The following is a 25,618-nucleotide window of genomic DNA, read 5'->3' on the forward strand; positions in this document are numbered from 1 at the left end:
GAGATATTATGCATTTATTTTAAAAAGCTGCTGAACTCACAAGACTTTATTTTTCCTGTAAACATGGATTGATGATCCAAAAATTGACCAAATCTTGCCTTTTCTTTAATTGGGGGTTTAATTTATTCATTTTTGCTGCAGATTAACCATAATATACGTAGCAACAGCAGCATCGATATGCTCTGACACTGAGGCTTTAAAAACAAAGAGGTGGAATCTTTGTGGAATATCTGCGTTACAGGTGTGTGAGCGGGTGTTGTTTTTTTTCCCCCTGTGCCGCAACATGAGCGGTGGTAGCTATTTCACACCCCCGCGGAGAGAAAGCCTTGCACATGGCCACTGTCAGCACCCACATGTTCTCCACAGAGCAGACAAACACCCCGCACACGCGCTTCCTCGTTCAAGCGCGGGGGCGGAGGGCACAAGGGCAGGTGGTGGGCAAAGAGTTCTGAATTGAGACGCAACAAGTTGGGATGCAGGTGGAAGCCGATCACGGGTTGGTTTCATGTGGAAAGCTGCAGAAATGTCAGCCTGTAGTCAGATATGAAAAAAAAACTCCAGTGGGGAGCTCAACCTTGTATTTTTATTTTTATTCGTCACTCTTGCTTGTCTGTCAACTGCCATTTTTTTGGGAATCTCACGGGAAAATTGACACTAAGAAGCCTTAAAACTCCCGAATGCTCACAGAAACAGTGGGTTTGCTGTTTGGCTCTCTTTTTGACAGTTGGGAAACGGATGGACAGATATTCAAAGCCAGTTTTCACAGCTATGACTGTAGAAGGATTGTGGAATAATTATCAAAAAATGGTCTTTTAATATCTTTCAGACAAATAAAGGCTGTGAAAGTTACCAGAGATCTACTTCTCCCTTTTTGTCTACAGACACATTTGAAACATTTGAAGCTTGTTAGAAAAAGTTTCAAGCAAGTTCCATAAAATCCCCGGGCATGTGATACGCTTAGCGTTAAGCGTTAACACTGGACTGCCAGTCGTTTTCTGCTTTTTTACTAGCGCATATCCAGGACTTACATTAAAATGAGGTTTGGTGTGAAATGTCGAAGTGGTGCAAATCTCGAAAAACTTGCTTCAGGCTTTTATTTTTCACACCTCTATAACTTAGTGTCATATAATTCTGGCCAGGCACGGACCACAATTATTAATTTCTCCTCCAAACGTTTGGTACTTCCGTGAATTAAAAGAGATCTCATTCGTGTCCCTACCAAATGTACTAAAAAGTACATTCAATGGCCGTACGTTTAGCTCGTAGAGCCCAGACAGGATCTTAAAAATGTGCGTAGCTACACGTGAATGCAAGAATTCTGAACGCGGAAGCCCTAAATTTACGTTGGTTTACATAGGCTTTTCATTCAAAGTGATGACTTGAACTAGCGTAAACATAGCTTTAGTAGTCTTGGAAGTCTGAGTTTGCCAATCACATCGGCTGCCTGCAATAACATAGGAATGACACCGACCTCTCCCCAGTTAGCATTATTTTCATTCAAAATGAAACAAGAAGGTTTCTTAAAGTTTTTAGTTTTGACACCGTAAAAAAAAGCAACAAGAGTTATAACACATAATTGTAATTCCTTGTTGAAAAGTGTTGAAGTTACCATTCAGTTTTTTGTTTTTAGGACTTTTTGAGAAATCCAAATTAAAACTGTAATGAATTATTATTCAGTGAATGGGGGTGGGGTCTACAGAGTCCAGTTTTCCACACTTCCCCGGCTGAATGATGAAGATTTTTCTATTCCTTCTGCATCTAACATAGAAGAGGGTTAAGGTTGAAATGTGCTTGAAAATGTAGCATTGACATAATGTGGATTTAGCTTTTGAAAAATAATAAAGCCTAAACCTTTTGATAAACCAATACATTTGACAGTAATAACGATAAACCTCAAGTAACGTGCTGCCTCTTTTTATAATTTTACCCCCTCCTACTTTTTAATCATCCTCCAACTTCTTCAACCCCTTGTTTGTCCTTTTTTTCCCTTATCCCCCACCTCTGAAGCTGCATTTGCGCGTCAAATTTGCATCGATCACCTCTCGCTGCACAGCGAATTCGCTTCTTGACCCTTGTCAAGAAATTTGTTCATAACTTTGACTCCCCAGACTTGTTGGGGAGGAGCTACTGCCAAATATTTTTAGCCACCCATCGCTAAATGGAGCATATCTGATTTACAATACATGGAAGACAGGGATGTTGTTTAGAGATCACATTTTTTTATATTGAAGAGTTCTATAAAAGTATGGGTAATCTCGTCTGGGTTCATGAGATCATTCAGAGTCTCTCCCGATAGGGTGACCTTCATTCCAGCAACAGAAGCTCCGTCTGAATGACGGCTGCTCTCCGCAGCTACTTCCGTGTTTCTGTGCTGTCCCGCATTAACCTGAGAGGGGAAAAATAAAAACAAGAATAAAACTAAAAGATCTTTTTATTATTGTCTTCATAAAAATAAGAACAATATCATAAAGTTCAGGACACCCAAGAAGGCTGCCACCCCATGCCTCAGCCGCTATGCCCGCCAGCTCGCCACCCGGTGTGGCGGGGTTGCAGGTGCGCACACTCCAGCCCCATGTTGACCCAAAAGGGAAAGAGCGGCTTCAGAAAATAGATGGATGGAGTGACGTTCAGAAGAAGAACTACTGGATCGATCCTCCATACTGGATGTGTGTCCTACCCACTGATCGAGTCACTGAAAACGCCACATGCTCAAAGTTTAGTCCCTGATCAAAGTTCAAATATTTGAACTGTGGCCGCACCTCCCAAATCCCGCTCATCCTGCTGCCAAACCTCCATGCCGCGCTCATCGCTTAAAATCACATCGCAGGACCTCAGATCAAGTCTGTGCTATTGACTTAAGAGTGGAACTCTGCACCTCTGCCGCTTAAATCGCATTTGCTGTCAAATCCCACTCTCCTTTTGTATCTCGTTTCTTTCTGGTACAAAAGGAAATGTATACAAACAACAATTATGTTTATCTTGAAATACAAAGGGAGTTTATACCAATAAACACCTCGTGTGTCAGAAGATTCATAACCCCCTATTGTAAGAGCAAAATCTGTCCAACACAAGAGGCCTTTAGCTCTTCTCTGTTTGCTCATCTTTTGGATATAAAAAATGTTAAAATTATATTAACAGGGTTTTTTTTGAAAAATCTGCACTTACAGAATGATAGCAATTTTGAGAAAAGGGCGAATATGTCACATTACTGAGTAACTTTTTCCTGTAATAACCTGACTTTTTGACATTTGAGAAAAATGTAGATATAAAAAGAAGAAAACTTTTTTTTTTTTTGCTGGTGGATTAATTTCTCCTTAAAAGATTATCCTTCCTCCTCCCAGTGGGAGAAGGAGAGCCAATTAAAGCCCTTGTGAAGAAAGGAGTGCATGGCTGGATGGGAAGTTTTTGTGCACGAGTTGCTCACTGTTCCCTTTCACTTGACTGTGTTTGGAGCGTCTCTGCCATTTGGTCCACTGACTCAGCGTCACAGGTGAGACACAGCCAATCTGTTTCCACTGGCAACGGCTGCAGCATCATCCCCACAAACCACCCAGCATGCATCTCTTTAAACCAGTCTTCCTGCAGGATTTGTTTGTTGTTTTTCCTTATTTGCTCATCTGCTTTTTTGTATTTTTCCCTATAAATCGCCTCTCATAAACTCTCATTGTTACATTTGCTCCTAATATTTTGCTTTTGAAAAAGTTATCTTTCATTTTTCTTAATTTTTTTAATGTCCTCATCTTTTATCATCTCTTTATCCTTCTCCCCCCCCCCCCCCCCATATTATGGTTAAGTCTTCCTCTCCTCTGCCTTCAACAATTTGCTTTCTTCTTCTTGTGTTAAACCCTCTTTTTTTTACTCGGCTTTTCTCTCGTTTCCTGGCATCCCCTCTTTTGTCCTCATTTTGCTCCCTCATCTTTCTTCACTGTGTTGATGTTCTGCCATCTGAGAAGGATCAGCTTTGTCTTTTTTTTGTTTCCCCTCCCTTCGTCTCCACTGTCACTCCTCTATCTCACCCCCCCACCCACCCCCACCCCCACCCCCGGTCTCCACTTTTTGTCTGCGTGGAGACGGATAGATTCAGGCAGGCCAGCAGTTACCAGGCAACAGCCTACATGCTCATTGGCTCCATCCCTGCCTCTCTCTTTCTCTCTGAAACCTGCATGGGGTTAACTGCTGTTATGTTCCGTTGGTTACTCATGGCATGGTGCTGGGGGTGGCGGGGGCGGGGCATCAGCCATTTTCTTTTGTCAGTCCAAACTTTTGCACAGGTCCTGCCTGCTGTTAACAAGTGGGAGTGCCGCGTTTACCTGGTTGGCAGAGGCTGCTGTTGCAGCCTAAAGCTTCTGTCGTCGGCAAATGAGTCACAAATTCTTTTAAAAACATGCATTCACTTCATTGTAAGGATTTCTTTGAAAGAAAGAGGATGACAACTGCATTTAGGAATGTGTAATACACTGTTATGGTCGTTTTTTATCATTTATACAACAAAAGTAACAGTAAGAGGAATCAAAATATGCATAAAGGGTTTATAATATTATGATACGTAATTACTTCATTTCAAAATAAAATAAAATGCCAATGCCAATAATCAATTTACAAAACTTTATCATTTACTTTTCATTGTTTGTTTGTGGGAATTTACACTATATTGTATTAGGGGTCACTAACTAGCGGACCTCGGCGCTGGGTCATGCGAACCCAGACCTGGACCCGGATCCAAACTTGAAAAAAACTAATATGACGGAGGCCTCTATTTTAAATGGTGCAGCTCTTGTTGTTGTTGCAACCAACACAATCTTACTTCCAACTCGTCATTTGTGGACGTATTTTTGGGGCCCCTCCGTGTCACTATTTGACGTTTGGTGCGTCCCTAAAAAGTCGTTTTTCAACGTGCTGCCTGTTCCCATTAAATCAGGGGGCCCGAACCTCTGAAGTGTGAACCAGTACCGGTCCGCAGTCTGAGGGCCGTTTGGTACAGGACTGCAGACAGGAAAGAAATGTGTACGCTAACTTTGATTCTGTCCTCTTTTTTTATTTTCTGATTCAGAAGGAAGTTTTGCTTTGGAAAATTACCAAAATTACCATAAAGCTGCTGTTTACAGACAAAACCAGGAGTCTTCCTGAACGTATGGATTTATGAAGATAGTTTCCACATACAAAGTCACTCTACATAATATGTGGCGACTGTCTCTGGAACATTTCACATATCACAATAATAAAGATGCAGTCACGATTGATTCACCTTTATACCATATCTAGAAAAAAAACAGTTTTTTGACGATTTTGTCGTTTTATTTTGCTATTTTGTTTATCCGTCACACCTTAAAAGTTGTAGGCGGCTGAAGTTAGCATCCAGTTGATAACATCCACTTTGACATGAGGGGAAAATCGTCATCACAAAGTCTAAGTTTAAACCATTTGCAACCTTTCAACAGAGAATGAAGATTCAATCAAATAAAGTTGCTGACCTGCTGAAGATGTTTCTGAACTGAGGAAACTTGTAAAAGTGACATTTAGGAATTCTTCCTACAGAAAGACTGAATTAAGCAGGAATTTCCCACTTTTAAATTGCAACCCGGATAAACCGAAAATCTTCAAACATTTGTTGATGTACATTCTTCAAGGGAGGCATTTGATTTGTGGGGGCTAATGGGGGCTAGTGGGTCCTCCTTTCATTAAGTTTTCTTGGTGATGTGAGCAGTTGTCCTGGTATCGTTCCTGTGTGTGTGCGTGCGTTTGTGTGTGTGTGTGTGCATGGTTCCACGTGTTCTATGTTTGGAACTATGGAACATGGAATTATGCGGCACGCAGTATACAGTATATACAGGCAAACAAAGGAAATTTACATTTATTTATAGATATGACTATAATAAATCATGATTTGATTGAAGAATAAAACATTTGAAGTAAAAGATAGATATATCCATATGTAGACATCTACATACACACATAAACGATGTATTTATAATTACTCTCAATCATGAATAGACATATTTGTGCTTTTACTTTTAATACATGACAGAATGAAACCAATAAATGTAAAGTTTGTTAAAAAGACATTCATTAGATGCTTAAAAATTAGTAAAAGAAAGCGAACATACATTTCCACCCGTAGTATGTATAATCCCCCCCATAAAATAATTCCACCACAGTTTAGTAACAGGGGTGGTTTTATACAGGTTTCTCTCACTCCCTTTAAGCAATTAATCAATAATATAAGCATTGTAAGGGTAGAAATGAATGTATAAGTGGCTTGAACACTTTGTTTTCAACACTGTGAGTTTTATGCAGTGAAAGTATAAAATGCTTTTTATTGGATTAATAAGAAACTTGACAGAAGTTACACGATTGGCCAGTTTTAATGTTCATCACAGTTTTATCTCAAAAGCTCATTAAATGCTTTTTATGAAGTCACTGTCTTTGTTTGCACTTTGTATAAAGGATATTAAGTCTGACAAAAAAAAAACAGTTGTACCTAAATTTTAATTTTTCAGGCTAAAGACAAGCTTGCATTCCAGAAGTCTCACACTTATCATCTTGAACTTTTAACTGACTAAATAAATTTAAATAACAGAAAAAAGCTATTTCAAGTGTTTTTAAATGCTGGGTTGATGGTAAAATGCTGTAGATTTTTTTTTCATGTTGTGTTGAAATAAATAATGAATTTGTTTCCACATATACTACATAGAAATTCATGGAAGATGAAAAAAAATCACAATAAAATTCTTTATTCTTTTCTATATTTTTTTAAATAATTTTTACATTTAAACCACTCCTAGAGGCATGAATTTATATAAATTTGTGTCACACAAGCTTACAGATGAAGTTATAAACACCAATTTTATCTCTTCAAGCAAGAAAATCTCAGATTAATTTTTAAGACTGCGTTGTTTAACTTTTTAATGGGTAGGGATTGTTTTACTTTATACCAGTTTTATCAATTTTGTGCTAAAATTTGAAACACTGTTCTTATTTCTGACATACTTTTAATATATCTTTCAGTTCATATCAGCAAATGGAGCTTCTAATCCATCAATCTGTCTTTTTAGAATGAATTATAATCCTTGGTGATTGACTTTATTTCAGTTTTTAAGATAGCTTTAATTTTTTATATTTGAACCATCATCTACCATCCGTGTCTTTTATCTCAAAAATGCTTTAAAGTTCTATATTAAAAAATACTGAATTCAGTAGGACAAAGCCTTTTGTCAGGATTTAGGCTCTTTTGCTCTGAAACTCCTTTAGGTTCATAAATGACTGAACAATTGGGCTAAATTTCTGCTGTGGCCCTTTCAGATCTTTCTGCTGGATTTGACACCACTTCACAACATTTTAGCACAAAGCCTGACTGTTGAGTACAGCTTTGAACTGGTTCCACAGGGTTCTGGACCTGGTCCAATAATGTTCTCTTTTCCTGCTTCCTCTGTTACTTTCAGTTTTCTACTTCTGACAACAAAACTAAGGTCATCATTCTTTGCTTTTTAGCAGCCTTCTGTACGAAACTTCCTGTTTTCTGGAATTTGTTACATTTAGAACAACTTAAAGTACTCTTGTAGTTGTATTTGTTTTTAAACCTAACATATTAAACAAACGCATGCAGATCAGCTTTTATTCACCTTCATACTTTACAAAAAATAGCCTTTTTTTACCTAAAAAAAGTGTTTTAAATTCACTGAAAAAATCCTCCATTCTTTTCCAGAATTTCCTTGATAAAACTTTTTTATTTTCATTCATACATGTTATATATGCATCAATATTGTGAGTCAAATGCTTTAGAAAGTCAAAGATGTGTTAAAATAGAGGAAAAAAACTCAGGGGAAAGGTCATCTGTTGCAGCTTAGTTAGTTTTAAACTGCAGTCAAACACATTATTTACAATAAAGTATAAAACCATTCATCAGCGTTGTAAAGTTCAAAATATCAGGGGAAAAAATTGAACTGAAAAAGTATTTTAATAGGGAGATGTCTAAGAAATGTGAGAAAGATTTATTTGTGATACACAAATAAGTGCATGAAACTTGAACTTGAACATGAACTTTGGCGGTTAGGTGTCCATGGAATAAGCTTGGACCATAGATGAATAAACCTAAGAGCCTGGACGCTGATGGCGGTTAAGGACCAGGCCATTGCCTGTATAAGAGAACAAAGGTTGTTAATAAATCTTATTAAGCTTATTAATAACACTGACATATTTGTAAGGCACCTATAATGTCAATAAATGCATCATTAGCATCTTAAAAAAATCCTAATAATAATGCTTGTAAATGTGTTAACTAAGTAATTTAATAAACCTTATTAGACTTATTGTACTAATAAATTTTTTACTAACACATTATAAATTCATTTATAATGCTTGTTAATGTGTCAACAAAGCTTGTTAAGGAATCTTAATATAAAGTGTTACCAAACTGCCTATTCACATGACTTCTGCGCTCAGTTTGCAAAGACAGAGCTTATCTAACAAAAATCAGGTATTAATGATATTTCAAACAGCCTCTTTTTGAGAACAACCGATCAGCATGGCCGCAAAACACAAATCTCCTGTTTTGTTGCTGAAGCGAGGAGCATCCTGCTCTGTCAGAACTGCATCTCTGAGAGGATTTGACCCTCTGGGGGGAAAAAATACCCCCATGTTTTCACCTCAATGCTGGAACAAAATTCATGGCATCACTGGTTTCCTGCAGTGTGTTTTGATCTAGACCAGCTCTTTCTCTGGAGACTGAAAAGACACAAAAAAGAGGAAACACATTTAAGGCTTTGAAGACAACTTTGTTTCTCTTTATCCTGGCTGTAGTTTTTAAATGTCTTTAAAGAGCAAAACCAGAACTAGACATGGGAATGACTCTTGTTAGAGTGAAAGTGTGTGAAATCTTCTGAACCGCTTGTCCTGTCCTTGTTGGACAAGCAGAGTTGAGAGGCAAATGGAAAGGATGGATGATGATGTGCTAAGTCACGTTGCTAATGAGACATGCCACATAAGTGTCAACCATCATAGCATCTTTTTTTCCCTTTTTTTTAATGACTCTACAGGGATGAAGAAGAGCTGCGGAAGTCATTTTCAGAGCTCGGGGACAGCCTGTGTGAGGCCGACACTTCCAAATCGATGAAGAGGGTGAGCAGCAGTGGAAAGTCCCTGTCTGATGGGATGCATTCCACTGGAACGCTGCTGTACAAAAATGGCTTCCTGGTTCGGAAGGTCCACGCCGACTCAGACGGAAAAAGAAGTAAGAGTTTTAGAGTTTGTACTTAATTCATAATTTCGAAAAAGGTTTCACTTTCAAACAATTAAAGAGGTTTTAGGCTCACCAACATGACAGCAAATGACTCAGTGTTTGACCAAAAGTGGCAAAAATGGAAATGTCAAGATTAGGGTTCTTTTTTGCTTTCGTTTTTTCCTGTTTTGTTTCTGTCATGATTCAAGTTCTGCTTCCTGCTTTATTTGAAAGGTTTCCTGCTTGTCTTTGTTTTTGAGTTTTACTTCCCTGGTCCCAATCTCCCCTGATCTTTTTCAGCTGTGTCTCGTCAGTCCTGTTTGCATATATGTCTCATCTCTGCCTTCCTCTGTGCTGGTCCGTACCATCTTCTTCCCTGTTTGCCTGTTTACCCCAAAGGTTGAGTTTGTTTGGTTTCCCTGCTCTGCAGCGCTTTTTGTTTAGGAGTATTAAAAACCCTTTTTTTGCTTGGAACCACCTGCCTCCTGTCTCTGCATTTTGGGTCCTTCACCAACCCCCCGTACCTGACAGGGAAAAAGGAAAAGAATAAAAGCATATCTACTTTTCTCTGCCTAACAACTTACATTTGACTTTTTGAATTGAAGTATTTCCTCATGTTTGTAAATTATACTCTTGAATACAAATTTATAGGTTATTTGATGCATTAAAATATCTTCAGTATGTTTGACAGTGCATTAAAGGAACATAAAAAGGGTCCTTTTTGTTTTAGAATGTTTCAAAATGCAAATATTCTGCAAAGTTTATTTCAGGTTTGAAAATTTCATGTGTTTGGGCATACAAGTCAAGCTGATGTCTGCTTATTCCTATGGGATGTGTTTAACTCAGGTGAAATATAAAACTCTCAACCTTTTGTCATTTATACCACTAAAACCAATGAATATTAAGGTAAATATTCTCCTTAATATATTTCAATTCTTTTTAAATGGTTGATTTTTGCTGCTAACTTTAAAAAGACAGCATTAAAATTAAAATGGATCCAAGTGCTGCATTCAGTTTCTATAATAAAACTAGACAATTTAAAATATTATTTCAACATTGCTTGGCTTCACAACCACACAGTGCACACGTGTCATTGTGACCTGCCACAGTGAGTTTAACTGTCATAAAACGGTGATAGAGAAGCCAGATGCAGAAGAGCAGAAACTGACAGGATAAAGGATTTGCTCTGAACACTAATCAGGACCAAAAGAAAAACCCGTAGCATAGTAAAACTAAAACATGTTTTTAAGTCTGTGATGGACAACCTGCAGCAGCTCAGTGCTGACAATCTTAGGAACTCGCTCTTTATGCCACGCCGACCTCCATGGCCCGTTGGGCCGACTGAAGGCCCATCTTAAGTTGCTCAAAGACAAGCTCTTTCTAGATCAGCTGTCATGCTGGTCATCATTTTCTCTTTTACTATTTACATTTTTTTAATGTTAGGTTTTAACGTTTTTGTTGTCTGTGCATTTTTTTTATTTTTTATTGTTCTAATGTGAGTTTGAAACTGACTGGCTGACTCTTGGCAGGGCTTCCTTGCAAAAAAGGTTTTTAAATCTCAGTGGGATCATCTTGGTTAAATCATAATAATAATCATAATAATAAAGAATGACATAGACAGATAAAATCCTTCTGAGGGGCATCAGGGCCATGCTCAATTTAAAAAGTTGGCATTGTTTCTGATATTAGATGCCACCTACAATCTTTATTTTGAATCTAGTGCATGTATAGACCTGTAACTCTACCCTTTCTGTCTTTTTCCTCACAGGACCACGTGGGAAAAGAGGCTGGAAAACTTTCTATGCCATCCTCAAAGGACTAATTCTTTATCTGCAAAAAGTATGTTTTCATGTTTTCTTTATCAATAAGAAATGTAACTTTCAGGTTAAGACTCAACTTGTCTCCAGGAGAAGTAATCTGTGCCCCCTACTGGTACAGTTTCTAACCGAAGCTCTGGTCCCGAGGCCTGGGAGCTTGAGGGTCCTGCGCAGTATCTTAGCTGTTCCTAGCATTGCGCTTTTTTGGACTGAGAGGTCTGAGGTCTTTCCAGGGATCCAATGTAGCCACTCCTCTGCAAGTGCTCCACTGACCATGGGCGCCATTGTCACCTTCAGTTTTCATGCTTTTTACAGTTTTTCTCTGAGTCTCTGGTATTTCTCCAGTTTCTCATGTTCCTTCTTCTTGATTTTTCCATCGCTTGGCACTGCCGCATTCACTGTAACGGCTTTCCGATGTTTTTTTATCCAGTACCACAATGTCTAGTTTTAACGCTATTACCATCCTGTCAGTCTGGATCTGGAAGTCCCACAGGATCTTTGCTCTTTCATTCTCTGCCATTCTCTACTATTTTGACTTTGGGGTTGGTCCCCTGCCTTCACCCCCAAGTGGCCGGGATAGGCTCCGACAGCCCCGCGACCCCAAAAGGGAAAAAACGGATTAGAAGATGAAGAATGAATGCACTTTGGGGTTTCCAGTCCATATTCTGCACACTTGTTCCTGTATATGGTTCCAGCCACTTGATTGTGGCGCTCCATGTATGCTTTCCCTGCCAGCATCTTACACCCTGCAGTTATGTACTGGATTTTTTCAGGCGCCTCTTTGCACAGCCTACACCTTGGGCCTTGTCTGGTGTGGTAGATCTGAGCCTCTATTGCTCTGGTGCTCAGGGCTTGTTCCTGAGCTGCCAGGATGAGTGCTTCAGTGCTGTCCTGCAGGCCAGCCCTTTCTAGCCATTGGTAGGACTTGTTGATATCAGCCACATAGTTATTTTCCGGTGGTACATCCCATGCAGGGGTTTGTCCTCCCATAAGGATCTGTCCTCCAGCACTGCATCCTCTGTTCTCCATTGCCTGAGACATTCACTGTTCAGTTGGGGCCTCGAGCTTGATGTATTCATGCATCTTGGATGCTTCATTCTGGATTGTGGTTTCCACGCTCACCAGTCCTCGGCCTCCTTCCTTGCGGCTGGCATATAGTCTCAGGATGCTGGATTTGGGATGGAACTCTCCAAGGATCTGGTGAACCCAGACACAGTGATATGCTTCAGTTGCCTCTGTAGAGCTCTCCAAAACATATAAACCCAAGCCACTCACTTAACATCATCCATTTTTTTTCACGATGTGGCAACAAATGAATTCCAGAAAAACGTTGGTGGTTGCTCCATGGCCCGGGCGTCACGATGTCGAACAATAAATTTGACACACATCAAAAGAGAGGTGACAGACGCAAATTTGATACACGCACAGCGTCCAGTGTGAATGCAGCTTTAGACTCTTGTTGATGTTGTACAGCTCCAAGCATTCAGTGATCCGCTTGGCTGGCACTGAGTCACAGGCTTTCTTGTAATCAATCCAGGCTGTGCACAGGTTGGTGTGTCGTGACCTGCAGTCTTGAGAGACTGTTCTGTCAACCAGGAGTTGGTGTCTGCCAATGCCTTTCTGTGTGTTGCTCATGTATTGATCCATGTGCCTATTAATCTTGGTTGAATTGATGCCAGACATGAGCTTCCATGTTGTGGAGAGACAGGTTATTGGCCGGTAGTTGGATGGTACTGCACACTTTGTGAGATCCTACTGGATAATTCGGCCTTCCGTAAGCCATTCACGGTGAGTCCAATCTCTTAGCAGCTGGCTCATTTCGCTCATGGAGTGCAGTGAGTTTCTTTAGCGGTAGGCATGTACCATGTCAGGGCTCTGTGCTGTCCAGTTCTTCATACTCTGAAACTGGATGTCTGCTGCTGTGATGGTTACTGGATTCTGTTGAGGGAGGTTGCTTTGTTCTTTTCTTAGAGAGACCAGCCATTGGGCATTGGTGTTAAATGTGTAGTCTCTTTCTCCCATATACTTTTCCACTACTGTTCAGTTTCCAGCCTTGGTTGGTCTACTCTGCTGTTTGTTTTGACCCTGCCACTGAGCGTACACTTTCGCAGGTTCACTTGTGAACAGCCTGTTCATCCGTTTGGCTTCATTGTCTCTTGTGTACCTCTTTAGGCGGCTGCTCAAGGCCAGGAGCCTTTGTTTGGCAGCTTCCAGTGCTTCAGGTATGGGCATATGGCTGTATTTTTTAGGCACTTCCTTTTCATTGCACTTCTTTGGGCCTCTGTCAGCTTACTCACATCCCTCCGAGCTGCCTTGATTTTGGCCTCTAACTGTTGCTTCCATGGTGGGTATTGTTTTCTCCCATGGTTGCTCTTATACCCAAGCATTTCAAGAATCACTGCTGCTGAAGTGTGAACCAATTCATTGGTTTCTGTGATTGATGTGTGATTGTATGGGATTAAATTTGGATCAGATAAAAGTGAATGAAAAAACAGATTGTAAATTTGGAAAAAAATAACTTTGAAACAGTTTTAAACTCAAAGTTCACGTTGTAAACTTGGTGAAATTATTGAAAATAAAATTGTAAATTTAAATAAAAAAGCACACTTGAAAGAAATATAAAAAATGTGAAAAATAATTATAAATTATAAAAAGAAAAATTTAGAATTAAGACTGTCACCAAATACAAAATAATGTGTATATGTTTGTTTTAACTTTTTTATTGTTGTTTCTCCCTCTCTGCTTTCAGTTCTTTGTTTTCTGTTTCAATCCAGTTTTTACATTTTCGCTGCAGAGCTGATCGTATTTTTTCGTGGGGGCGGGGCTTTGAGCACATTGGCTACCAGGACATGATTTCCCATTTGGTGACAGAGGGGACTCCTCACTACACATTTTCTACTCTTTTCTCAGAGAATCATAAACATTTTCACCCTATTCTTTCTTGTTTTAACTCTCAAAGCTCAAACCTTCATAGAAAATAAGTCCAGTATTAGAAGGAAGGGATAAAGATTTATGTAACGTGGCAAGCTGCACGTGCCGCATCTCCGTAAGACACAGCACTTAAGATATTCATTGACAAGCTCAACAAGAAAGTCGCACTGAAAAAAATCAAGCAAACAGGGAGACTGCGAAGGAAAAACTGCAAGGCAGTGATAATGCTCTCCCAAAGTTTGGTACGTCAGAGTGGGGTGGCACATGAACAGACATCATTCCTGAGCAGAAAAGGCCTCACATTACCATAACCTCACATCATGGGAAATAATGAGAGAGATTACTGGAGGACGGGGAGAAATCAGTGCATGCGTCGATTGTACAGTGTTCGCTCAATATCGCAGGGGTTACATTTCCTAAATAACCCGTGATAGGTGAAATTCGCAAAGTAGGCTTATAGATATTTTAATGCTGTAAAACCCCTCACGACACAATTGATACACTTTTCTCAGACAGTCATGAACATTTTCAGACTATTTTTCTTTTTCTTAAAGTGTTACATCTCCCAGCAACCCCAGCACGCAGTTTTTGGATGCCACACACCAGACTCTAGTTTGCAATCGCTGACAGTCTACTTAAGCACTGTACTGAGCCTCACTCAGTGTGAAGTATTGTTTGTGTCACTCTGTTTGCATTACCGAGTGTTATATCAAGACCCGATCTTCTGTCCGTGTTTTGTCTCTGACTCCGTTTGCCTGCCGCCTGCCACCAATCTCGCCTGGATCCTGACTACACTAGTTTCCTCTCTGATCCTTCCGTGCTCGTTATCGACTCCTGCCTGACCCTGATTTAGCATTGTGGACTTTTGGCTGAGCTAATAAACCTGCTGCAATTGGAACCAGCTATCTGCCCATTTTATGACAATAGTGAGGGACCACTGCAGTGTGTGAATGTGTGTGTGAATGTGTGTGTGACTGGGTGAATGGGTCTGTGACTGTAAAGCGCTTTGTCCTTGTAGGTAGAAAAGCGCTATATAAGTATACGCCATTTACCATTTACCATAAGAACTGTACTGAGAAACCTTCACCCGGGGCATTCCAGCCAAACAAGAAGTACCTACTGGCTCAAATAAGTCAAAATCCCACAGACTTCTGTAGAGAACAAAACTGCGATTACTTAGTCGTTCCATTTGTCAGAATAACCATTCTAGCTCTGATGTATTTTTTAAGATGTTATTGCTAATCCTTTTATTTTTTCCTGATATTTTTTTTTAGTGCAACTTATTCAAGTTATAAACTGACTAATCAGATGCCTCTCAGATGGTCTCACGTTAAACGTTCAAAACGTTTGATTGACAGATTCTTTTGAGGGTGTGAAATTCCAACAAGCTCACTCCTAATTTATGAGAGTGGTTGCCATAAAAAAAAATTGATTCAAACTTGGCCCACTAACTGATAACTGATGTCATCTGGCTCCAATATAGTGACATTTGTATTGCGAAAAATGGCGACTGAATTGACCCCTTTTCGTTAGAGCTTGAGGTAAGGCATTTTCTGTGGGTAACATCACGCTCACTCAGTCCAGTTATCATATACGGTCAATTGTGTGAAAGAATATTTGTTTTGTTTTGTCAGAGAACAGGATAAATGAATCTAGACACATCTTCTTAACACTCATAATAATTCTTTATGATAACAATCTTGCCAGGGGGAGTACCGGCCTGATAAGCAGCTCTCGGATGAGGACCTGAAGAACGCCGTGTCCATCCATCACTCTCTAGCAATGAAGGCGTCTGACTACAGCAAGAGACCCAATGTCTTCTACCTGCGGACCGCTGACTGGAGGGTGTACCTCTTCCAGGCACCGTGAGTCCTCACCAAACACAGGCAGATTCTCTGACTCCTGTATGTTCACTTGTGAGTTAGACATTCAGCTGAATCAGGAGTTTAAACCCTCTGTGACAATCCAGAATCGAAATAGAATATTGCTGACAGTAAACGTGTGGCCATAGCTTATTTAGAAGGGAAAAGGAACGGAATAATATTGAGGAATGATAGAAAAAGAAAGCTGATGCACCCTAGAGACAACTTCCTTCTTTAAAAAAAGTGTTTTTTCCTGCAGCCGGAGTCCTGCTGCTCACTGAAGAGAAACTTGTGCCAGACTTGGGAAATTATCCTTCTGTTCATTCCAGATTCCAGTTGGGGAACAAAATAGGGAATTGCATCTTTAATGAGGGCTGCTTCCTTGGAAGGCATGTCTTAATCCTCCCACAGGCAAACAATATGTTTCACTTAAAAAATTTGCATAGAAGAGGAAAACACCCTTCTAATCCAAAATCCTAATTTTTGAAAAAGAAAACATCATAACATCAAAGTGTGAGGAACTCTGACATAGTTTCAAGGAAATTTTAAGCTTTTGACATTTTTAAGATGGCAGCAACAAAGCATTGTTTTCCAGACTGACTGTTTGGACTCCATGGAGTGTTCGGGTAATAATGAGAATAAAGTGTGAAATAAAAGTTACAAATTTACGAGAATAAACTCGTGAAACTATGAGACAAAAATAATAATTTTGCAAGGATAAAGCCATGCTTTTACAAATATGAAGTGTTAGCTTCTATCCACATTATGTGGCCGACAAAATCCATGAATGCATCCATTTATGGTGATGCCATAAGGCTTTATCATAGGAATCTATGTCCCATAATGCATTTGGACGTCTCCAACTATACTGCCAACGTTATAAACTGCAGGAAATCCACTCCACGTGGGTCAAGAATCTTCTTCTGAAGAGGCCCAGTTTCCTGCTAATTATGTTCGATCTCCTTATACATACAATAAATCAACGTTTACTCAAAAGACTTAGCATTCCACAATATTGGTTCTTTTTCTCATAAATGTTCAACTTTTCCTCTAATTTGACCTATTTATTTTCTTAAAATTACAACTTTTTACTTATAACTATCTAACTTTATTATCATAAATATATATTTTTTATGGTGGCCCTAATACTTTGTTGCACTTACCAGCTGTTTAAGAAAGTAATGGACATTGGACAAGGTCAAGGTCCCTTCACAGGATTAGCACAAACACAAGAAAAGAAACCAAACGGGCAGAGTTACACATACACACCAGTTACCTGAGCTTTGGAGGACGTTTCGTTCTCCTCAAAGTAAGGTCATGTGACAAAATTCTGAGCAATCGTTGCCAACCACAAGACTGTAACACCTCTGTGTATTTTATCAAATGAAGAGGTAATTGTTTGCTTAAATCAAATGTATTTATTTTTATAGATAATAGGTTTGTCCAATCATCTACCAAATGTTATTATATGAGAGTGCTTACCACTTTCCAAAAACAGCTATGCAGATGGCTCCCTGTAACAAACCATCTGTTGTGTCAGGTTAACGCCAAGCGTCATTCATGTAATCCCAGACTCCATGATGGTCCAAGTGTTTGGGGGCTCTGTGGGGGTCAGCTGAACTCTTGCAGTACGTTTGCCAATTCGATGGGTTGTGTGTGATTCAGACTGTGGCGATGTGCTCAGCTCACAGAAACCCATAATCTGCCGTCCTGTGATGCCTTTGGTCAAAGCGCCTCCGATCAGTCGCCAAACATTTACAGGGTTAAATAATAGAGTTGAGTGAAATGGACAGGAAAGGTGTATGCAGCAGGATTCAGGGAGAGCCACATGAGTGGCTGAACCCACGGGAGGACGGGCTCCGTGCTCTAGTTGCAGCTTTCGTTTGTCCCAGATACTGCAGCCTTCTTTCTGTTTTCTTTGTCTCTCTATCTCTGTTTCTCTCCGGAGGCTTCGAGCCAAGGCTGTCCGATTCGATTGGTTGTTTCCTCATGGGGCCCTAATAGGTCTGTTAGTGTAAAACAGGCCCTTTTCTTTCAAGCATTAATTGGCTCCAACACATTTTTCCTGTCCGCAGCAGCATCCTCTCATAATTACCCCTTTGATGTTCTAACTCAGCTGAGTGAGGATGCTAGAGTATAGCAGCAAAAAACTGCCTTTTAGGGATGTTTGAATGTTTGTCCATAAATTACTCGTCACAGGAACGCTGAGCAGATGCAGTCCTGGATCACACGGATCAACACGGTGGCAGCCCTGTTTTCCGCCCCTCCCTTCCCCGCAGCCATTGGCTCCCAGAAGAAGTTCAGCCGGCCACTCCTTCCAGGAACAATGTCCAAACTGTCTGAGGTACGGCTTGTGAAGTTATATTGATCTACTAGTCAAAAATGGTTCAACAGAGAGAAAAATATCAAGCCAGCAGTTGTTCCCTGGATGAAAAATTTCTTGTCTTTGTCTCCTGGTGTCACTACTGTTGGCAAAAGACAGAAAAGTCAGGATTGGTTTTATATGGGTTAACCAAAACATTAAATATTCCATGTGCAGTTGAAGAGAAACCAAAGTCAGAATTTTAAACTACATTCTTTTGACCAGATAATTAACGGTAAGGCAGGACAAACAAGCCCGGCTGTTGTTTGAAAGCCAGTCATCTGTCAATCAAGCCGGTTTAGCTCGTGCTGGTTTGCAGCGCCTTCCGTCCGTGAAACCAGGGTTCGACTCCGAGCTGCTCCCTGTTCCCTTCTCTACCTCTGTGCCAGTCTCAAGCCCGGTTGCTTTGAGAGGGTTGCGTCAGGAAGGGCATCCAGCGTAAAACATTGCCAAGTTTACCATGCAACTCGTTTGCTGTGGCGACCCCTGATGGGAAAAGCCAAAAGAGTAAACAAACTCTCAGTTTTTAAATACATGTCTTATGAGCTCAGACATCACCCATCAGAGTCTGCATCGCCAAACCGAAGCCGGGCCAGGCACAGAAGTCTGACTTTGACTGGAGTTTACCTCAACAGTGTTCTGGTCAAAGTAAACCACCCCCACCAAGATTTTGGTGCCAAATCAGACTTTGTAACACAGGGGTCAGAAGAACATTGGTCCCTTCTGACCATTGACGTAAATGAGAACTAGATGGAGTGATCCCCTCCTGTCCTCGCATTCTAAACAGGAAGTACCCACTGGCTCCAAGAAGCCCAAATCCAATGGACTTCTATAAAGAAAAAACAGTTATTACTTAGCCATTCTATTTGTCAGAATAACCATTCTTGTTCCACTGCCTTTTTTTTAATCAAGTTCTTGCTTATCGTAATTTTTTTTCATGAAAATGTTTTTTCTGTAGTGCAACTTATTCCTGTTATAAACTGACTCATCAGACGCCTGTATAAAAGTATGTGGTATGGTATCACATGAAACATTTGAAGCATTCGATTGACACATTTCGTGTAGGCTGTTTTCAAGTGGTAGGGGTGGGAACTTCAATTAAGCTCACTCCTGATTGGAATGAATGTGTCATCATTCAATGCGTCATCATTTAGTTTGAACAACGTCAAAATATGGACGTATCCAATCTGGCATCAACGCTTTAGACATGAAGGTGGTATTGGAATGTTGGCAGACATTTTTTGGCTCCTTAATTCTGATATTACCATAACTGTGACGCCTTCTTTCATATAACTGTTACTCTTCAACCCTTTACAAAATTTTCTGTGGATTCAGCCTTGCACTGATATGCAACCCTTTACAGTGTTTACACTGGGGCTGCTCATTCCTGGTCCTAGAGATCTACCACCCTGACTCTTTTCCTGATCTCAAAGCCCTGCTAGTTGCTGATGTCTCCACATTCCGATTGAATGAACACACCTGGTCCAGGTAATCAGCATCAAGCGGTGCAGGGAGAGCTGGAAAACAGTCAGGGTGGTAGATCTTGAGGACCAGGAAGGAGCAGCCCTGGTTTATACAATCAGCGTAAATCACCTGATTCTGTCGCAGAGAAAAACAGCTTTGGGTCATTACGCAACACTTTACGTAAGTAATGCGTTGCAAATTTCTCCGGTCAAAATCGGTCAAAAAGTTACGGTAAGTTAAAGAGCGATTGGTATTTAGGTGTTGCCAGCGACAACTCCGGTGTTACGGGGTTAAATCCATCAGGATAGTGAGAGTTAAAGCTCAAATAATCCTGAGAAGGGAATTTTGTGTTTTGCTTGTTTAGAAATGAGATCACCATAGAAAATAAAAATGTTGAGTCAGTTGTCTGGTTTAGGCATTGTCCTTTGTGTCCTACATTATATTCATGGTATTACTTCGAATTTGCGCTTTAAGGAGGAACAGATGAGATCCCATGAAGCTCGGTTCAGAGCCATCTCTAATGATCTGGGAGATCTACGCTCCTACCCTCCCGATCGCAAGGTCAAAGGACGAGAAATGGAGGAATACCGCCAAAGAGACGAGTATCTGGACTTTGAGGTAAGATGGCCTCTGAGAACTAGTTTGTGATCACTTAACCCTATGTTATACAATCGTATCAAATTTGTTACACACATTTCTGAGACCCCTAAATCATCAGCAGGAACAAAACTTTCCTTGAAAACCCATTGTATATAACTTGGTCCATGTTTTATGCCCTGTGGTGGAAGGGCTTTTCCTGCCCTTTTAAAAATGGAATCAGGCCTACATACTTTTGGCTGGGACATGTTTGCTAATTTTCAAAACTTGTGGTGAGAATAACTAATCTTTTATTAATCATTTTTTAAAATGAAAACTTGCTGTACAGAAAAAAAGCAACATTTGATGATAATTACTTCTTTAAAATACAGTTACATCAAGTTAGAAATGTGTGGATCAAATTTGAGACGGTGGGTAATTAAGGTGCTTTCTTCCTTTATACTCATATCAATATTTTTGCATCTTAAACCAACATTGCTGTGAGTAGGCCTGCACAGTATACCGCAAATTTATCGTTATCGCAAAGTCCAGCTCTGCAATATGCATATCGCAAAAGACAGTGAAATCGCAATAAATCGTAAACCTTAAATGTGTTAATACAACCTTAAGGCAGCTTGAAGCATTTAACGAATCAAATAAATCCCTTTATGCATTTGACCAATCGGATGGACGCCTTCACCTTGTTGACCAATCGGATGGAGGCCTATTATGTTAGATGTTTGTCTCCTATGTCAACGAGGGTCATTTGGAGTATAATTTTTAAACTGTTGCAATGAAATGGGAATGATGTTTTTGTTTATTTTGTTATTTGTTTATATACCGCAAATTATACCGTTATCGCAATATTAATCTTAAATATCGCATATCCCATATCGCATATCGCGAGTTTCCTCATATCGTGTAGCCCTAGCTGTGAGTAAAAAATTACTAAATCACCCAATGTATCACAATTGGTGCTTTATAAAGCTCATTAAAAACAATATTGCTAATTTTTGACATCAAAGGGTGAAAAAAATAAATCTTATTCTGAAAAATTTGAATTTTCTGTCAATTCTAAATAGGGTCTCCCCTTTTTCTTTTTCTTGTTTTATTCTTTAAAAAGAAAACGCGATATGGGACCTACATCATGCTGTTGCGGGCGAAGATCAGAAGTGGTGAGGAAGACCTGGCTTTGTTTGAGTCTCTTCTGCTGGAGGACAGTAGCCTGCAGAGGGCGCACTCCAGCCCCACGCTTCAGGACAGTAGCCAGGCCAGCCAGGTCAGCCAGATGAGCAGCTCCAGGGACGGAGCCAACAGCAGCAAAGCGAGCGGCTGCAGCAGCAGCAGCAAACATCGACAGGAGGGCCAGAGAAACAGCTACAGACAAGCTGTCAAGAAGTGAGGCGTGGCGGGGGCGCCGGGAGCGGTGTGGCGTTGCACTGCCAGCAGCAGGCTGTCTCCCTGCATTGGTTTTTATTTGAGGTCCAGGAGGGTTTGGAGCTCTGATTGAAGGGGAAACGAGTGAGTGGGTCCACACCCCACACCCTGCCCCAATCATGACTCCACACCCGGCAGCCCGTCTTTTCATCTAATCGAGGTGCTGATCCTGTGACTGGCAGAAAGGCTGGGGAAATGCCAGCGAGAATGTTGATGCAGGAGGTGGGAGGAGGAGCTGGGAGGTCAGACATCTGCGGGGAAGACGTGTGTTGGAGGTTGCTGGATGCAGCAGCAAACTGCACAGAGCGAAAAAGCTGGGTGCTCTTTGACAGAACAGGGCACCACACAGGGAACCACATCCAGCAAAGCTTTCTCTTCTACCCCTCTGTTCTTTTAGGGGCACCTCTTCAGCCACGTTTTCCACCTTCTTTATAGATCTTTCTCTCTTCGGGACCAAGCAAATTTACACAGAATTGTCGTCAAACGTAAAAATGGTTTGATTTTTCATTCGTACTGATGTGCAACTCTGGAAAAGACTTACAAAACCTTTGTTTAGGACTTTGGGAGCTTCGTTTTCACCACATCATTGCGATGAGTTCACATTCCACGCAAGATTTGGAAATTACAGCTTTAAGCTCCAGCATGCTCCCATAAAAGGCAATGTCAAGTTGTCAGCGGGGGCCGCAGTATACAACATGATGGTGCAAATCCTTCTATCGCTGGTCACTGATAACCAGCTGGAGGCATCCGTGTCATTGAAGGTTCACAGTACTCCTGATACTGCATCTCACAGAGACTCTTCTTTTTACTCTACTTGAAGATGTGTTTTACAATTTGCTTTTGCTTCTGTCCTGTGACGTGCTTCGGTTCTCTTTTTCAGGAGAATGTCGTTTTTCTGCAGTGATCTGCATGCCTGCACCCGGCACTGCTTCTTTTAGGGCTTTTACTACTTCTAGGGCAGAAACTGAGGGCATGGAAACTGCTCTCAGGGAACAATCTCTTCATGCCGCGGCCATACCCAACATGTGTAACCTCTGTCTGTATGTAGGATCGCTTATTTACAAAACCCTGTTTCAACACTCACCGGGCAGACCCTGAATGTTCTTGTTTTTCAGTATTTTTAAAGTATTTTGCAGTCATTGAGTTGATGTTAAGCCTCCCCCTCTGTGTATTGCAAGTGTATGATCAAATATGAAGATGTTCAAAGAAACATGTTGCTCTTGGTAAACATCCAGGATACGTTGTATATAATGCACTGCCTGCTTATATTGTAGGATATATGACAGTATATTTGCAATATACTCTGCATACTAATGTGAAGATGCATTAGAAACACACAAAGATCTTTTTGTTTTGCTCCGTTGGTCCCGAAAGCGTTACACGATAATCATGTTTTATGTTTTTTTTTCCTAAGTAGTACATGAATATACTGTTGTAATGCCTATGTACCTATCAAAGATTAGTAAGGCTGTTTTTGACAGCTGTATGCTATGTGGTAGTGTCAAAAACTAATGTAGTCAGCTGAAGTGGAAGTGAAAACCCATTAGCATGATCTAAACTGGTTTGGGGTTAGTGATAGAGAAGCATAGAAAGCAGATGAGGAATGTGAAAATGGAAAAAAAGTGACAGTTGAGGAGTGTGTATGGGCTGACTGGTTTCATTGTTGGACCAACATTATACTTGCCAGCCATATACACCTCACAGCATCAATGATGCACAGCCATTCTATACTCAGGCTTTAAAGAAAAAAGAAAAAAAACCTTGATTAGCTGCAGTGCCAGCGTCCAACCAGCAGGGAGAGCTGTCAACAACCACTTAGGTTCCTTTTTTCAGCCATAATCACACCTGCTGCACCTGCAGTGAATATGCACAGCATCTCCCACTCACCTGAGGAAAAAGGGGGGCTTTTGCAGGGCTACTAGGAACAGGACTTGTTCGTATTGAGTGTGCCAGTGTGTTTGAGCGTGCTGCAACCTGGGACTGTGCGGGATGTGCAGAGGAGACTCCAGACTGTTTGGTTGTTTGTCGTACTTCATGCAGCATCGGTTCCTTTGTTTCTGCTTCAGAACACGTGTTGTTCCTATTTGTATAGTTTCTGCAACAAATGGTTGAATATTGATGCTTGTCTGTCAGTCCAAGTTATGTTTCTGTGACAGTGTGAAGCCTGTAAATGCCTGTACCTTAAGCCTCTTTTTTTATTTCCATCTTTCCAGTTTTACTTTAACGATTAGCTTTTAGTTTAGTCTCAAAGGGGAGTAAAACAAAATGTCTTTGACTCTGGAACTGTTTGTCCGACAAAAGAATGCAGATTTATTTACATTTTTTAATTCAAAAAGTTCCTGGGTGAATCCAAAAAGGGGATAGAGAGTATGAAAACTTGTAGCTCCCTCATTTTTTAATCCACTTTTCTTGTTTTCAGTTTGATTTATTTCTCTCTGACTTCCTTTTGTTTTAAAATGTCAACTCGCTTTTTTTTTTTGCTGCTTTTTTTTCCTGTCACTTTTATTATTATTGTCTGCTGCCAAACAATCTCTGCATCACTTTCACAACAGACAGTCACTTGGTTTATTGCCTTCTTATTAATATTTTATTTAGCAAAGTCCATAACACATTAAGAACAGTCTATTTGAAAAGAATAGTAGTGAGCTCTGACTGCTGCAGAGAGACATTCTTTGCACATGATCAACTTAAAAAAAATCAATAAATTACATTTACAGTTCATTTATAGTAAGAAACGTATGCAAATATTTAAAGTATTTTATAAAGAAATTAATCAAATAATACAGAGCTATATCTTTTCAATTGAAATTTAATTTTCTGTATTGGTCACTCTAGTAATTAACTTTAAGAGAACTGAGATTGGATCCAAAACTCATTGCATGAATTTGATTATCTGCTCAAAAAACGTGTTATTTTGGTCACAAAAATGTATTTAGAATGCCCTTAAGTAAGACCCAATATTGATAATGTATTTATTTTTGAATTGGCGTGATTTTAAAAAACTAAATCACTTTTTGGGCGGCAACCCAAGTTTTCACAAATAAAATGACTAAATTCAATTTTCTGATACTGAAACCAAAGTAAAATGATGAAATAATTAATATGTTTCTTTGTGTCTGATGCCAACTTTTTAAATTTTGTAGATTTAAATCAATAAAAATGACTTCATAAAACCAGGAGTATGAGTTTTAGAAAAACATAAAAATGCTGTGGGGAGAAAAACCGATCCAAAGAGCAATAAATCAAAATAAAGACTGTGAGAATAATAGTTAAATCAGACTTTCTAAGCTTCTCTCCATGAGTTTCTCAGTTTATGTTCCTTAAAAAGCATAAACTTCACTGATTATCTTCAAAAGGTTACCTTAATTAGGGAAGTTCTCTGCTTAATCCAGATTGGGTCTCGTGCTGCGTTCACAGACCGAAGAAATTTCTTGGTTTAAGCATCAGCGGGTGCCTGCAGCTTGCATTGTCTCCATCTCTCATCAGCTTAATTTGTGAATGTAAATAAAGCATGAGATGTTATGGCCTGCTTACGTTTATATTACGATTCGAGTACTGAGTGAAGGGTTCATATAGAAAATAGGTCAACCTGTTTTCCTGTCCTGAAGCCCATTGTCACATTTTCTTTTTTTTCAGTCAGTGTGAACAAAGAGAAAGGCTATATTTAATGCTGTTATATACTGTTGTGTTTTAGAGAATCAAGCCAGCTAAATACAATTTTTTTACATGTGAAGGTCTAATGGGTCTAAGTGTTTTTTAGGCTGACGCTGGTAAGGTAATGTTCATTTGATGCTATACATACAGTGAATTACATGTGTCACTGCCTTGTTCAGACTCACCAAGGAAATGTTAATTGTACGCTTCTCATTTGGAGAGGCAAAAAGGATAAAAAATAAAGTGATTTGAAGGTTTTCTCTGTCTGAACGTCATTGCATGGAAAAGAAAACGGTTGAAC

The 25,618-nt window shown here is 40.0% G+C and overlaps 1 protein-coding gene across 4 annotated transcripts in view; it reads left to right on the forward strand.

The window, feature by feature from the left end:
* Window positions 1-25,575, forward strand: part of LOC101166258 (uncharacterized) — a 134,941-nt gene extending 109,366 nt beyond the window's left edge. For all 4 annotated transcript variants that reach the window (XM_011488421.4, XM_078937917.1, XM_020711956.3 and 1 more), the window contains exons 12-17: window positions 9,033-9,226; window positions 10,983-11,053; window positions 15,670-15,827; window positions 18,024-18,168; window positions 20,125-20,268; window positions 21,350-25,575. In XM_011488421.4, coding sequence (XP_011486723.2) covers window positions 9,033-9,226; window positions 10,983-11,053; window positions 15,670-15,827; window positions 18,024-18,168; window positions 20,125-20,268; window positions 21,350-21,628 — 991 coding nt within the window. In that variant the 3' untranslated portion in view covers window positions 21,629-25,575. The remainder of the gene's footprint in view (window positions 1-9,032; window positions 9,227-10,982; window positions 11,054-15,669; window positions 15,828-18,023; window positions 18,169-20,124; window positions 20,269-21,349) is intronic.
* Window positions 25,576-25,618: the final 43 nt, after the last annotated feature.

Source organism: Oryzias latipes, chromosome 19 (genome assembly GCF_053564925.1).
Source record: "Oryzias latipes strain Hd-rR chromosome 19, Olatipes_Hd-rR_3.1".
Lineage (NCBI taxonomy): Eukaryota > Metazoa > Chordata > Actinopteri > Beloniformes > Adrianichthyidae > Oryzias > Oryzias latipes.